This window comes from Oncorhynchus nerka, linkage group LG4 (genome assembly GCF_034236695.1).
Source record: "Oncorhynchus nerka isolate Pitt River linkage group LG4, Oner_Uvic_2.0, whole genome shotgun sequence".
In the NCBI taxonomy this organism is placed as follows: Eukaryota; Metazoa; Chordata; class Actinopteri; order Salmoniformes; family Salmonidae; genus Oncorhynchus; species Oncorhynchus nerka.
The window spans coordinates 32828539-32845563 of NC_088399.1; the positions used below are offsets into that span (position 1 = coordinate 32828539).

The window sequence follows — 17025 nt, forward strand, 5'->3', positions numbered from 1 at the left end:
CCCAAACACACCGCCCGGGCAACGAAGGAGTGGCTTCGTAAGAAGCATTTCAAGGTCCTGGAGTGGCCTAGCCAGTCTCCAGATCTCAACCCCATAGAAAATCTTTGGAGGGAGTTGAAAGTCCGTGTTGCCCAGCAACAGCCCCAAAACATCACTGCTCTAGAGGAGATCTGCATGGAGGAATGGGCCAAAATACCAGCAACAGTGTGTGAAAACCTTGTGAAGACTTACAGAAAACGTTTGACCTCTGTCATTGCCAACAAAGGGTATATAACAAAGTATTGAGATAAACTTTTGTTATTGACCAAATGCTTATATTCCACCATAATTGGCAAATAAATTCATAAAAAAATCCTACAATGTGATTTTCTGGATTTTTTTTTCTCATTTTGTCTGTCATAGTTGAAGTGTACCTATGATGAAAATTACAGGCCTCTCTCATCTTTTTAAGTGTGAGATCTTGCACAATTGGTGGCTGACTAAATACTTTTTTTGCCCCACTGTACGTTACAGAGGTAAGAAAGGTCAATGGAATGGAATGGAATGATGCAAAATGTAGTCTACAAAATAATTTTTGTTAAACAGAAAACCCAAACATATGGCAGCAGATCCACAAGGTCTGCCATGAGAGGTGACTGTATAGTTCCCTTAAGGAAAAGCACCTTTAGTAAATCCGCTTTCTCTGCGAGAGCTTCCCATGTCTGGAGTACACTGCCATCAGACACACAAAACTGCACCACCTATCACACTTTCACAAAAAACATGAAGACATGGCTAAAGGTCAATCAGATTTGTGAACATAATCCCTAGCTGTGTATTGTCGCTTTCCATGTTGTCTGTTGTCTGTAGCTTGTGAGGTGTGGAAACACTGTTGCTTTTATGGATTTTGTCTTGTTGCTTTTTGTGCTATGTTGCTCTGTCTGTATGCTATGTCTTGCTTGTCCCATGTTGCTCTGTCTGTATGCTATATCTTGCTTGTCCTATGTTGCTCTGCGTGTGCTCACTGCTCATTGATTGTCTGTATTGTAATTGTTTTTAATAACCTGCCCAGGGACAGCTGTTGAAAATCAGCCGGCGGGCTAAAACCGGCACTTTTACTGAAAGTTGATTAATGTGCACTGTCCCTGTAAAAATAAAATAAACTCAAACAAGGAAACTAACACTAAAATGACAGTTATAAATGAATGTGGGTATTACTGACGGTGGCTCCCGAAAGTGGCTAATATTTAACATGATACAAATTGTCAAATAAACTGAGAAAAAGCCTGTGCATATAATGAAAACATTCTAAAGCGTATACATCAACTCGGCAGGCTCGGCCCTACAGATACAGTACCTATAGCTTGGGTCTCCAAATTTCATCCACTCAAATGATGAGGGCATACAACTCAAATAAAGTTATTTACAGCCCACTGTAGAAAAGGAGCCGCAATACATGTCATAACTCATGTTGATATGATTTATTTTCATATGACTGGTTTAAAATGAGTCTCCATGGATCATAAGGAAAAATAATCTAAAACAATTGCTATGTGTATTTACAATACCCTTCTCCAAACGAATGACTAATTTACCTACCAGTTATCAATAGCTCTGATCAATTTGTAGATTACAGTTCATGGAGAATGCTGTTATTTCTATTGGAAAAATAAAGTAGAGGCTTTTCCCACTTCGAACCGGCAGGTTTGCACAACCTTATTCATGGTTTCCTCACACGTAAAGGTGTCGGAATTATGAGGGAATTAAGTCAAAGGTCAGAATATGGTGAATCTGTAGACATACCTCTGCCACACCTCCATTTGGTTGATCTCCACCCCAAACAAATAGTGGGTGAATAGCATGCTATTCTCATGTTTAAGTTCAATGTCAGAATACGCATAAAGAGAAAAGTACACAAAAAGGGAATTGTGTTCCATGTACGCGTGCTTAACTCAGGTCGAAATTCCCCCCAAAGGGGAAATAAAATATCTGTTTAAACAAGGAATCAGAAACCATTATAGGTGGCTCTATCTATACTGTAAACAAAACATGAAAAGGAAAATGTATTCTGTATACTGTAGAATAAACTGAAAATGTATTCTGTATACTGTAGAATAAACTGAAAATGTATTCTGTATACTGTAGAATAAACTGAAAATGTATTCTGTATACTGTAGAATAAACTGAAAATGTATTCTGTATACTGTAGAATAAACTGAAAATGTATTCTGTATACTGTAGAATAAACTGAAAATGTATTCTGTATACTGTAGAATAAACTGAAAATGGTCAAAACAATACATGCAACATTGATCTCTTGTTTTTTTAACTTGGGAGTCTAGTTAGTCCAACACAAGTATTTGGAGATTATACTTAATTTTGTGTAGTGAGCTAAATCAGGGTCACACAGAGTGATTCTTAGTAGTGTTGAACAAATCTAGTTTGGAACAGAAGTATGCACCTTATACACATGGTTATGGGCTTTCAAAAATAAGACACCTGTACTATGTCAGATATAGAATTGAAATGTTTTTGCAGCATAACATTACACTTCATATACATCATAGAAGACTGAAATATAACAAAACTGTTTGACAGAAACACTGGATTTAGTTTTTCTTTTAAATGTATTATGAAAAATATTAATAACATGCCACACGTGAGGCCAAAGAGGGCGCTTTTGGTCATTGACTGCAGGAAAGGCTACACCTTGGTCAATAATGTTAAAGTTTTGAATATGGGTCCTGATTCAACTGTGCTAATTAATCAAATGAAAAACAACCTTTCCAGACAGATGCATTTTTTTGTGTTAATCTAAAGAATTGTTGGTGTAATAACATCCACAGTAATTTCAATGAAAACTAAATTAACCAGCCCTGCAAGTGACACTTACAGCCTCCAAATCAACAGTTTCCAGATGTTTCTCCAGCAAGGCTTAAAGATGCAATCTCCAGTTCAAACAATAGTAAAGCAGTCACCCACTACTGTTTTGGAAAAAGCTGAGGGACAGGACTGGAGAAATGTTACTACTCTCAAATTCATAGACAGTTCTATGGATGCATATAAGTTAAATTCTTCTAAAATCAATGGGTATACAGCGGTCATTTAAAAGTATCAATCGCAAATTGCCCCTTTAATGTGTGCCATCTATAAAGAACCACGATCTCCCATAAAACCCTTATCTTGGTACATTGTGCATGTGCTTATGAGATGCAATGCCTCTGGAAAGTATTCAGACCCCTTTCATTTTTCCACATTCTGTTACGTTACAGCCTTATTTTAAAATTCATTTGTATTTTTCCCCCCATCAATCTACACACAATACCCCATAATGACAAAGCAAAAACACATTTTTAGAAATGTTTGCAAATGCATTACAAATAAATAACGGAGATATCACATTTACGACAGGTAGCCTAGTGGTTAGAGCGTTGGACTAGTAACAGAAATGTTGAAAGATTGAATCCCTGAGCTGACAAGGTAAAAATCTGTCGTTCTGCCCCTGAACAAGGCAGTTAACCCACTGTTCCTTGACCGTCATTGAAATAAGAATTTGTTCTTAACTGACTTGCCTAGTTAAATTAAGGTAAAATAAAAATAAACGTAAATATTCCGTACTTTGCTCAGTACTTTGTTGATGCACCTTTGGCAGCGATTACAGCATTGAGTCTTCTTGGGTATGACGCTGCAAGATTAGCACACCTGTATTTAGGGAGTTTCTCCCATTTTTCTCTACAGATCCTCTCAATCTCTGTCAGATTGGATGGGGAGCGTTGCTGCACAGCTATTTTCAGGTCCGGGCTATGGATGGGCCACTCAAGGACATACCGAGACTTGTCCCGAAGCCACTCCTGCATTGTCTTGGTTGTGTGCTTAGGGTTATTGTCCTGTTGGAAGGTGAACCTTTGCCCCAATCTGAGGTCCTGAGCGCTCTTGAGCAGGTTTTCATCAAGGATCTCTCTGTACTTTGCTCTGTTCATCTTTGCCTTGCCGCTGAAAAACATCCCCACAGCATGATGCTGCCACCACCATGCTTCACTGTAGGGATGGTGCCAGGTTTCCTCCAGACGTGACGCTTGGCATTCAGGCCAAAGAGTTCAATCTTGGTTTCATCAGACCAGAGAATAATTTATCATGGTTTGAGAGTCTTTAGGTACCTTTTGGCAAACTCCAAGTGGGCTGTCATGTGCCTTTTACTGAGGAGTGGATTCCATCTGGCCACTCTACCATAAAGGCCTGATTGGTGTAATACTGCAGAGATGGTTGTCCTTCTGGAAGATTCTCCAATCTCCACGGAGGAACTCTAGAGCACTGTCAGAGTGACCATCGAGTTCTTGGTCACCTCCTTGACCAAGGTCCTTCTCCCCCAATTGCTCAGTTTGGGCAGGCGGCCAGCTCTAGGAAGAGTCTAGGCGGTTTCAAACTTCTTCCACTTAAGAATGATGGAGGCCACTGTGTTCTTGGGGACCTTCAATGCTGCAGACATGTTTTGGTACCCTTCCTCAAATCTGTACCTCGACACAATCCTGTCTCGGCGCTCTACGACAATTCCTTCGACCTCTAGGCTTGGTTTATGCTCTGACATGCACTGGCAACTGTGGGACCTTTATATAGACAGGTGTGTGCCTTTCCAAATCATGTCCAATCAATTTAATTTACCACAGTTGGACTCCAATCAAGTTGTAAAAACATCTCAAGGATGATCAATGGAAACAGGATGCACCTGAGAAAAGGGTATTTCAGTTTTTTATGTTTAATACCTTTGCAAAAATAATAATAATAATGTTTTCACTTTGTCATTATGGGGTATTGTGTGTAAATTCCTGAGCTTTTTTTGTATTTAATCCATTGTAGAATACGACTGTAACATAACAAAAGGTGGAAAAAGTCAAGTGGTCTGAATCATTTCCAAAGGCACTGTATGTAAATGTCAAAAGGCAACCTGGTTTAGAAATTAGCCTTTGAAAAGAGCTAGGCTTTGGTAATTAAACCCTGGCAGTATGTTATTGCACAGAGAAGGGAATTGGGAGAAGAGTTTGTGGTGCAAGGGCAGAATGTGACACCCATCAGGATATCAGCCAGAGAAAGTACTGTATGTGGGGAAGTGTACACTGCAGACTCCATAGTTCTTTATTTATTTATTTATTTATTTTTATTTCACCTTTATTTAACCAGGTAGGCTAGTTGAGAACAAGTTCACATTTACAACTGGGAACCTGGCCAAGATAAAGCATAGCAGTGTGACACAAACAACAACACATGGAGTAAACAAACATGCAGTCAATAATATAATATAAAAAGTCTATATACAGTGTGTGAAAATGAGGTAGGATAAGGGAGGTAAGGTAACAAAATAGGCCATGGTGGCAAAATAATTACAATATAGCAATTAAACACTGGGGTGATAGATGTGCAGAAGATGAATGTGCAAGTAGAGATACTGGAGTGCAAAGGAGATGAAAAAATAATAATAATAACAGTATGGGGATGAGGTAGTTGGATGAGCTATTTACAGATGGGCTATGTACAGGTGCAGTGATCTGTGAGCTGCTCTGACAGCTGGTGCTTAAAGTTAGTGAGGGAGATATGAGTCTCCAGCTTCAGTGATTTTTGCAGTTTGTTCCAGTCATTGGCAGCAGAGAACTGGAAGGAAAGGTGGTCAAAGTAGGAATTGGCTTTGGGGGTGACCAGTGAAATTGTCACACCCTGACCATAGTTTGCTTTGTATGTTTATACAGTATGTTTTGTTTGGTCAGGGTGTGATCTGAGTGGGCATTCTATGTTGTATGTCTAGTTTGTCTGTTTCTGTGTTTGGCCTGATATGGTTCTCAATCAGAGGCAGGTGTTAGTCATTGTCTCTGATTGGGAACCATATTTAGGTAGCCTGTTTTGTCATTGTGTGTTGTGGGTGATTGTATATGTTAGTTGCTTGTGTCAGCACATTTCGTATATAGCTTCACGGTCGTAGTTCATTCATTTACTGTTTTGTTCAGTTTACTTCGTGTTTTCGTCATCCATTAAAATGATGCATTCACACAACGCTGCGCTTTGGTCTGCTTCTGACGAATATCGTGACAGAAATATACCTGCTGGAGCACTTGCTACATGTGGGTGCTGCTATGGTGATCGGTGAGCTGAGATAAGGCAGGGCTTTACCTAGCAAAGACTTGTAGATGACTTGGAGCCAGTGGGTTTGGTGACAGATATGAAGTGAGGGCCAGCCCACGAGAGCATACAAGTCGCAGTGGTGGGTAGTATATGGGGCTTTGGTGACAAAATGGATGGAACTGTGATAGACTGCATCCAATTTGCTGAGTAGAGTGTTGGAGGCTATTTTGTAAATGACATCGCAGATGTCAAGGATCGGTAGGATAGTCAGTTTTACGAGGGTATGTTTGGCAGCATGAGTGAAGGATGCTTTGTTGCGAAATAAGCTGATTCTAGATTTCATTTTGGATTGGAGATGCTTAATGTGAGTCTGGAAGGAGAGTTTACAGTCTAACCAGACACCTGGGTATTAGTAGTTGTCCACATATTCAGAACCGTCCACATAGTCAGAACCATCCAGAGTAGTGATGCTGGACGGGCGGGCAGGTGTGGGCAGCGATCGGTTGAAGAGCATGCATTTAGTTTTACATGCATTTAAGAGCAGTTGGAGGCCACGGAAGGAGAGTCGTATGGCATTGAAGCTCGTCTGGAGGTTAGTTAACACAGTGTCCAAATAAGGGCCAGAAGTATACAGAATGGTGTCATCTGCGTAGAGGTGGATCAGAGAATCACCAGCAGCAAGAGCGACATCATTGATGTAGACCTCCTGTTCAATGCTGAGAAACAGTGAACCAGCACCACAGCACACATTCAGCGCTGCCGTTAGGTAGCAGGGGGACACTTTGTAAGCACCCTAAGGGAAGTGTATTTGTAAGTAAATGCTTTCAGAGATTACACACACCAATTCCTACAGGGATTCAACCTCATCCATTCTTAGGTAATATAACTCCTTGGTATTAACAAAGTGCTATTGAAATAAAATGACATAACATCCTAATGCTATTGCAATTACCGTCATCTATCCCCATGTTAATGTGGGTTGAACTGATATCCAGGAAGTATTTTCTTCAGAATAGCTTAGTGCTGTTCAATGTTGCTACTACTTGTTAAGTGCACTACAATACTGTCAGGTACACTAGAAATGTGGTTACACATCAAATGCAAATCATCTGGCATCATTATGACATGAAATAATAATTTAATACCTCCCTTTCAAGGTCATGAGATATAACATATTCAAAACACACTCCAGGTTGGCCAGTAGAAATGTCCTCAATTAATTCTAACACATCTAAATTCTAGTAAGCGGTGTTCTTTTGACTAATCAATGCTACAAAGGACTTTAATTAGCCTGCTGCTCTGACAGTTCAGAGTATCTATCTACAAATCTTTAGGCCTTCATTCGCATCTGCATTTGACAGGGTGGCTGCATCAAAACATTGTAGATACAGTAAGCCCATTCCAAACTCTCAGGGCATTTAATTCATGTCCCCGAAACAACAGGAAGCTTAATGCACCTCTTAACTGAGCTATAAACCCCGAAGGTCATTCTCAATGGAAGTGTACCTCAGAATGGCAGACAGACAAGAGGCAGACAACATACTAGTGTTCAGAGGCTTTCTCAACCTCACTGCAGCACTTAGTGGAAATCATATACAACCTAATGCTTTGAAAGTATAAGGACGTCTGCTTAGGGTCCTGAGACACTCAGCCGTTAGACATGTTAGTAATGTAACTGGGGACTGGAATGTTTAGCATGAGAGCATGTCAAACTCCCAGACAAAGTCTGATACGTATATTTTTCCTGTGTTGATACACATGGACTTTCTTTTGGTCTTTTTTTCACACATGCAGCTCCCTCATAACATCATACGGTAGCGGGCAACATAATACCAATAAGGAGAAATCTAGTTATACAATGTAGTCAGTGGAATGAGATGGGAGAGATGAAAATGGTAGAGGATACTGTGAACAGAGGAAAAACTGGCAACAGGACAAAGTGTGCAGTCATGTAAGATTATAGTAGGTAACAGAACGAGACAACATGAAACTTGTAATAATGTGTTTTGAAAAACAACAAGATTAACCATAATAACATTATTCTCTCAATCAAGAGACTGGAAAAGAGTATTTCAACTTATCACATAATCGGTGATTAAAGGCCAATTTGAGCAATCATCTCCAACCCAAGTAATTGCTTCTTGATGCAAACTCATTACCATATTCAATCTCAGCTCACCCCAGGAACTTTGGAGACATTCAGAGTCATGTACACATCCACAAGAGGGAATGATTATCAATGGTTTCACAATCAAACACTGCAATAAATACACGTTCCTTTTTTCCTCTGAAAGCTGGACAGAATCCACTCAGAACCTGGACAGTTTACATTTACATTTTTTTGTAATTTAGGGGACACTCTTAACCAGAGCAACTTACAGTATTGATTGCATACATGTTCATACTTTTTCCATACTTGTGCCCCGTGGGATGTATGGTGGACAAACAGAATATGACTTCAGCTGATTATTTCTGATATCATACTGGTTATTAGCAACACCACATTATTCCCGGAATGATGCAAGTTTCTTGTGTAGTTTATAGACCTACTTCCCACTTACTTCCCATTCCAGAGTGATGTAAACGTTAAAGACCAAATAACAAAAGGCTGTTGTAAATGTAATACTGTGGGTAATTCCATAATGCTATTATTTGAGAATAATTGGCTGTCACAAAACCTTATTAAGACTGATAAAGGCCTCCCGAGTGGGGGAGGTGTTTATGGCACTGCATCGCAGTGCAAGCTGTGCTACTAGAGAAAAGCATACACAAGACGTCAAATGCAGTGTCCTGTCTTTTTAATTGCAGATATCATTTCATGTAATTACATGATTACATATACTCAAAGCGAAAGATCATATTATACAACTTAAGATGCAGAAGGGTAATCTGGCTGGCAGATTGATGATGAGACGAGACGCTCTCATTGGTCAACTCTACACCTCCCAGCAGGGTCGGTACACCCTTCCCACCATACACCTCATGGTGTCCCTCCTGACGATGGAGATGCTGGGGCTTAGGTCCTGGCCAGCCTCTCTGCGGTCCAGAGTCAGGGCTCTGTCAGGCCCGGCGGCTGCAGCTCTCAGCTTGTAGAAAGGAAGTCCTCTGTTCAGGTTCATCCACAGGCCAGAGTCTGCCAGCAAGACAATCTTGGAGCTCCTGCCTCTGACTGAATCAGGGCTGTTTTCAGACACCTCTACACTCAGTAGGGAATCGAGGGTATCTTGCTCCAAGGCGACGTCGTCCATCTTGCCGATGGAGATCGCCGTGGACGGTGTGTAGCACTCCAAGAAAAGTGCCACGGCAAAGGAGATGGAGAGGACAGAGTGTCTCATCTTGGAGAATGAGGATCTTCGTTGAGGTTGATGTTGCAGGTTGTTGTGATTTTTTTCGAGCTCGTTCTCTTCTGACCGAGATGTTTGTCTTCCTCTTTTATACTGTTTGGACTTCCAGGATTTGCAACATTTGAAATTTGTTTCATCACTGCTTTTCTTCTCATTGTGTTTCAGGTATTAAACAACAGTATGATGACGTGAGACCCCTAACAGTGTTGGAGTGTTGTGTCTTGTGGAGAGTTAATTAAGCTTATTTGTAACGTGGCTGGTTTTCTAAAGTCTGTGAGGATGAAACAGTGGGATTTCATTGAATGAGGACACAAAGGAAGATGCCATTCCAAGAGCCTGCCCTTTAAAACAACTGGAGAGGATTACTCACCCATGTACTACCTTGTGGTTAAGGACTCCCAATGATACATACTCCCCTCTCATGGCCACCTTATGACAACGGAAAATAAGGGATTTCAGGTGGGATTACAGTTGAAAAGTTAACTAGTGATCATTGAAGAGCTTGGTGTGTATGTGGCACCAGGAAAACCAGCAGGGTTCTTTGAATACGTGTTGAGAGGAAATTCACGTCGTCACTGATGTAAGGCTTTGGTGAAGATCGGAAATGTCTTTTAATTCAGAGCATATCCTTTATGTCTGCTGTCTGTGCTCTCTGTAAAGCCTTATTTGTTCACTTACTGGTACCTGCATATTTGCAACCTTACCTAATTAGGAAGATCAGACAGGGAGTTAAGGGTTGAAAACCTGCTCACATACTGTAGCCCTCTTCAAACAGAATGCTGGTGTGATGATGATGGGTTCAAAGTCAGCTTGGCTAGAGATTTGCACAAAAAAGGAGATGTTGGCTGGTGAACCGTCAATGGTTTTGTTTGGTGATTTATAGAGATGACCTCAGATAAGATATTGCTACGGTCAGATGTTGTTACTGCATAATAACTTTTCAAATACGCACCACTCTCGTCCAAAGAAGTATATATTTTTGGGGAGCCGTTATTATTGTTCTATAAATAGGCCTACTACAGTATATTTTGGACATTTTGTCTGTTTATTCATACTAGCATGTCTTGCTTCAAAACTTAACTTTGTTTGACAAGGGTTGGTTTTTGCCCAATGGTCAAACCCAGCTGTAAAACTTTAAAGTGGAGGATGTTTTTGTGTAGTTTTCCAAGACATTTTAAAGAAATTGATCACTTTAGATAGGAATCTGATTTGTTCAGACATCGTTAGCACACATACATGTATACTGTGTGAAAATGACACTCTAAGAAGTTCTCCCATAGTTCCCCAATTAAGAGGAATAAACTTGAAGTAGGTGGTATCTGTGTTTTCGTCTCAGAGAAATGCTTTAATGGCCTCCTTTAATGTTATCTTCCCTTCTCCTTATCAGAGAGAAAATGGTTCTGTTGAAGGGGGATCTAGAAGTTTGCATTATTGTTTTCAGCAAATTAATACTCCAGCCTCCTCTTTTTGCAGGTGAATGTTAAATGTCAAAAAAGAATTGGATGTAAACAAGCCGACTGTGTTACGTCCGTCATCGGAATGAGACCAAAGAGCAGCGTGGAAAGTGTACATCTTTATTTTTAGATGAACACCAAAAAAAAAAAAAAAGATAAACAAATGTAACGTTCTGCAGGCTAACTAGTAACTGAACAAAAACAAGATCCCACAAACACAAGTGGAAAACAGGCTTCCTAAGTATGATTTCCAATCAGAGACAACGATAGACAGCTACCTCTGATTGGGAACCATACCCGACCAACAAAGAAATAGAAAACTAGAATGCTCACCCAAATCACACCCTGACCTAACGAAATAGAGAAATAAACAGGCTCTCTAAGGTCAGGGCGTGACAGACTGGCTCGAACAGAAAATATTAAATTATATTGCAACTCAAATAATCAAACACGATGCTATTAAAATCAAGCAACTAGCTAGAGACAAAATCAAAATTTCATAAGGATTTCTAGCAGGGTTTAGTATGATATACAAGAAAAAAAGCGTATCAGGATGCAGTACTATGTTTTTTAAATTCAATTAATGTCCTCTTACTCCATTTATAAAAATAAAAAAAATCACCCCCCCCAAAATAATATTCAAGCACTTCATATTTCTTCAAAATCAAAACAACCTTAAAATCTATATCGAACTTACACTGAACAAAAATATAAACGCAACATGTAAAGCTTTGGTCACGTGTTTCATGAGCTGAAATACATTTCTCAGAAATGTTCCATATGAACAAAAAGCTTATTTCTGAGCATTTCTCCTTTGCCAAGATAATCCATCTACCTGACAGGTGTAGCATATCAAGGAGTTGATTAAACAGCATGATCATTACACAGGTGCACCTTGTGCTGGGGACAATAAAAGGCCACTCTAAAATGTGCAGTTTTGTCACATAACACAACGCCACAGATGTCTCAAGTTTTGAGGGAGCGTGCAATTGGCATGCTGACTGTGGGAATGTCCACCAGACCTGTTGCCAGAGAATTCAATGTTCATTTCTCTACCATAACCTGCCTCCAATGTCGTTTTAGAGAATTTGTCAGTATGTCCATTGTGTGGGGGAGCGGTTTTCTGATGTCAACATTGTGAACAGTGTGCCCCATGGTGGCAGTGGGGTTATGGTATGGGCAGGCATAAGCTACGGACAACGAACACTGACGTTTGGGATGCTCTGGATCGACGTGTACGACAGTGTGTTCCTGTTTCCGCCATTATCCAGCAACTTCGCACAGCTATTGAGGAGGAGTTGGACAACATTCCACAGGCCACAATCAACAGCCTGATCCACTCTATGCGAAGGAGATTCTGCACTGCATGATGGTGGTCAGACCAGATACTGACTGGTTTTCTGATTCATGCCCCTACCTTTTTTTTCACAAATAGGTATCTGTGACCAACAGATGCATATCTGTATTCCCAGTCATGTGAAATCCATAGATTAGGGCCTAATCGATTTATTTAAATTGACTGATTTCCTTATATGAACTGTATAACTCAGTAAAATCTATGAAATTGTTGCATGTTGCATTAATTTTTTTATTCAGTATATATTAAAAGCTAACTAAGTAAATCAAAAATCACCTGGCCACAGCAGTAGGCATGTCTTTTCTTCAATTAAATATTTTTCAATTAGGCCAACAGTTTATAATGGGCGAAAACAGTCCATAGTCACATCAAGAACATTAATGTCATTCTGAAATGTGTGCATTTTCTAAAACTATGACCTTTAATGGCTTCCAGTCTGGAACAAATCACGTTGGTTATTTTAGTGAGGGTGATGTACTGCCAGTGTGGCCAGATGGGAAATACCATGGACCATTTCTTATTGAAAAGCGTGTCTGTGTTCTGAATGGTCAAAGTTAGCCCATCTGTGATGACTAATTAGTCTGTCAGTTGACCATTTCTTCACCTTGTTTTTTTTATATTGTCTTACAGGGCTCATGTCTCTGTAGATATAACATTCTTTCATTTTAGGAGGTGGGCGGGATTGGATAAAGTGCATTTCACAGGCCCTCTGTTCCATAAGACAACATGTAAAGACCAAATGGATGGATGCTATGGGGGGTGACTACAGCTAAGATTACTGAAACAGGATGTCATGACCATAAATCTACTTTTATTTACAAGTGGACAAACGGCTCAAACAGACAGACATCACTGAAAGTTGTGGAAAACAGAGTAATGACACGGTGGAAACCTAACTGAAACCACATTGAACTTTTATAACCTGTAATTGAACTGATGATAAAGCAGAACCTCCAAATCATATTGTTGATTCATTCATTCATGACTTTCCTTATAAACCACATGTGGAAAAGACAAACAGTCCGAACCCCACCGAGTTATTCATTCGCAGTATGGAACTGTATTGACCTCTGTATGTGTCCAGTGGTGTTGTGGATACTGTAGTTATAACAGAGTGGAGTGTTTATCTGTTGGTGGCCAGTGTGTTTCAGGCCTCTCCCTCCTCAGGTGTTTGCTTGGTGATGTGTGTGGTTATTGGAGTACAGCTGTACACCACATGTCCATGACAGACCTGACTCTATAACATAACTAGAATGCTTGTTTTATGCACTATGGATGCCATTCTATCATAAATACCGGATACAATAGGCAGTCAAGGCAACATGAAAGACTGCAGACTTTTTATACTCCTCAATACGTATTTTCTTAACTTTTCTCTCCTTGAAAGTCGAGTGGCAGGGTAGAGGACAGGGTACCCCTTCCATGTTTGCCCTTGGGCGAGGAGAGGGGGTAGCAGCTAGTCCAGAGCAGCGTTCAAGGTGTTTGTGCTTTACAGAGAATCACATATTAACTGCAACACTGCCTCACCACTATAGAAAAAAAGGCCATTTGAAGTGCGAGGCCAAGATGGGCAGACCAGCTGACTACACTGACGATGCCAACCCAAACACCAGGCTTGAGTCTCGGGGGTTTGAGGGGGGCAAAAAGACCCCAGCCAAGCACCGAGGGGAGACAGTGCCTCTCACATAACGCAGAGCCCTTTTGGACACGGCAACGCACTTCTTTAAAACAACACCAAGAGGCCGCACCAAACAGGCTAAAGTGTTATTCCAGCTAGGTAAATACAGGGCACAGATCTAACAGGGACGAATGCCACATATTAACAGGCACAAATTGAATTATGTTGTTGAAATTCCATGCATTCTGCTAGCCAGTTCTGAGATTGGGGTGATAGAAATCTGTCTTTCCACTTACGGCGTGAGGATTTCTGAACCAAACTCACCATTCAGAGGCAGATCATGCAATTTCTAAAGGATGGATGACATAGTCCTCCAGTCTTCTATCCTGTGAAGAACCTAGAGAAGGTAATCTAGTGTGTCTTTCATATAGACTTTGGATAACAGTCAGCTCACCAGGGTAAGGCATTGACGTGGACACTTAGGATGTGCGCCCAAGGACGCTTTCAGGCAGCAGGCACTATTGCATTGGGATTTAGAGATGAATACAAACTAATTGGGGTCTGAATGGAAGATAGAAGTTCAGATCTGATGTAAGGTCAGTTTCGCTCTATAGCTAATGGATAAGGTTAGGCTTGGATAAAAGGCAATGGATGAAAGCCGATCCTAGATCAGAGGCCACCTCCACCTAAATCACTCATTAGATACAGTGCAGAGATACCATAAAAGCTATATGGACCCAAATAGGTCTGAGTCATGAAGGGGTCGCTAAATGCAATAACAAGAGGCAAAGCCATCTTCTCATCTTTGAGCACTTAAGGATGTATAATCTCCCATACACATACACAGGTTACACACACAAAGAGATCTGCAGAGATACCAGTAGCCATGGTGATGGTCAGATAACAAGTAATCATGATGCAGATTATAAATAGCAACACAAGCTCTCTGGGTGTTGTGTAAGAGAGAGAGACAAAAACATGTTTTGCGGAAAGTATTTCAGGTTTTTTTCTTAGTGAAACGAAGGAATAATTCATTATATGGACATGCTCGATAAAATCTGAGTGTTGTGCATTGACTATGTGGGAAATAGGTAAGGTTTGTAATGTATGAGACCTTTTCACTCTCTTTTCTTAGGTCTTTGTTATCAAAGTGTTAATTCAACTAATTAGTTCCAATATAAGTAATGCCAAGTAGAAACTGTGTGCGATTCTTGGCATGATGTGTTTGTTGCCAAATTGTTATTCTGCTCCCATGTGGAATGATACAAAGAGAAAATGTCTCCAGGAATTCTGATGATTTCAACCAAAAAGTCTTCAAACATCACAACGCATGAATAATCTGGTTGGGAGGATAGTTTTGCGCCGTATGAAAAATCTAATCTTGACAAGTCTAGCTTCAATAAAACATTGACTGGATTTCTGACCACGCTTTATACTGTGGAGGTAGACCATTCCAGACACATGGGCTGTCTGATGGCTCATGTAAAAAAGACTTGAGTGGTTAGGCCTTTACAAGAAACTCCTCTGTTGTGTTACTCAGTAACAGGATCCCATTATGTTTGGGTTGCTGTGACAGACTACTCCATGACTTACTCTGTGATTTGTCTGTTTGTCATATGTTTTTGTTATAGGCTATTGTATATTCAATGGAGCTGCTCATCATAGAAAATAGATTAATATACTGTAGAATCACCAAGGCCATAAAATATTTTGTTATGTTACAGCTTTATTCTAAAATTAATCAAATAAATGTTTTCCTCATCAATCTACACACAATACTCCATAATGACAAAGCAGAAACAGATTTTTATCATTTTTGCAAATTTAGTATTCAGACCCTTGGCTATGAGACTCGAAATTGTGTTCAGGTGCATCCTGTTTCCATTGATCATCCTTAAGATGTTTCTACAACTTGATTGGAGTCCACCTGTGGTAAATTAAATTGATTGGACATGATTTGGAAAGGCACACACCTGTCTATATAAGGTCCCACAGTTGACAGTGCATGTCAGAGCAAAAGCCAAGCCATGAGGTCGAAGGAATTGTCCTTAGAGCTCCGAGACAGGATTGTGTCGAGGCACAGATCTGGGGAAGGGTAGCAAAAAATGTATGCAGCATTGAAGGTCCCCAAGAACACAGTGGCCTCCATCATTCTTAAATGGAAGAACCAAGACTCTTCCTAGAGCTGGCCAAACTGAGCAATCAGGGGAGAAGGACCTTGGTCAGGGAGGTGACCACAAACCCGATGGTCACTCTGACAAAGCTCCAGATGGAAGTTACTCCTCAGTAAAAGGCAAAGGAAAGCCCCCTTGGAGTTTGCCAAAAGGCACCTAAAGGACTTTCAGACCATGAGAAACACGATTCTCTGGTCTGATGAAACCAAGATTGAACTCTTTGGCCTGAATCCCGTGTCATGTCTGTAGGAAACCTGCCACCATCCCTACGGTGAAGCATGGTGGAAGGCAGCATCATGGTGTGGCAATGATTTTCAGTGGCTGGGACTGGGAGACTAGTCAGGATAGAGGGAAAGATGAATGGAGCAAAGTACTGAGAGATTATTGATGAAAACCTGCTCCAGAGTGCTCAGCACCTCAGACTGGGAAGGTTCAGCTTCCAACAGGACAACGACCCTAAGCACACAAATACAGGTGTGCCAAGTTTGTAGCATCCTACCCAAGAAGACTTGAGGCTGTAATTGCTGCCAAAGGTGCTTCAACAAAGTACTGAGTAAAGGGGCTGAATACTTATGTAAATGTGATATTTCTGTTTTTTATTTTGAATATATTTGCAAACATTTCTAAAACAATTTCTACATTTTAGAACAAGGCTGTAACATAACAAAATTTGGAAAATGTCAAGGGTTCTGAATACTTTCCAAATGCACTGTACATGTAAACAGCCATTCACTCAGAGATATTTATAATTCCACTGAAATCCCTCATGCAGGAATTTGAAAGATCTAGTCATTTTGGGGATGATTGTGCTGTAAAGTTTCACGTTTAGGACGTATTAAAAGTGTGCAGGCACATATTTCTTTTAACAACATACGTAATTGTTTTGCCTTGCACCTGAACTGAGTAAAGCTGGTATGGAGCTTACCGTTTTTCTCAATTGCGTACAAGCAATTTTCGGATGTGTGTTGAAACGTAAAGTATGCTCAAGTCC

The 17025-nt window shown here is 40.4% G+C and overlaps 1 protein-coding gene across 1 annotated transcript; it reads right to left on the reverse strand.

Moving 5' to 3' along the window:
- Window positions 1-9023: 9023 nt before the first annotated feature.
- On the reverse strand, window positions 9024-9422 carry pmchl (pro-melanin-concentrating hormone, like). The gene has a single exon (XM_029659032.2). The coding sequence runs from the start codon at window positions 9420-9422 to the stop codon at window positions 9024-9026; it is 399 nt and encodes a 132-aa protein (XP_029514892.1).
- Window positions 9423-17025: the final 7603 nt, after the last annotated feature.

Excerpts from the sequence above, each read along its gene's own strand:
- pmchl (XM_029659032.2), bottom strand. The coding sequence starts at position 9,422 with ATGAGACACTCTGTCCTCTCCATCTCCTTTGCCGTGGCACTTTTCTTG.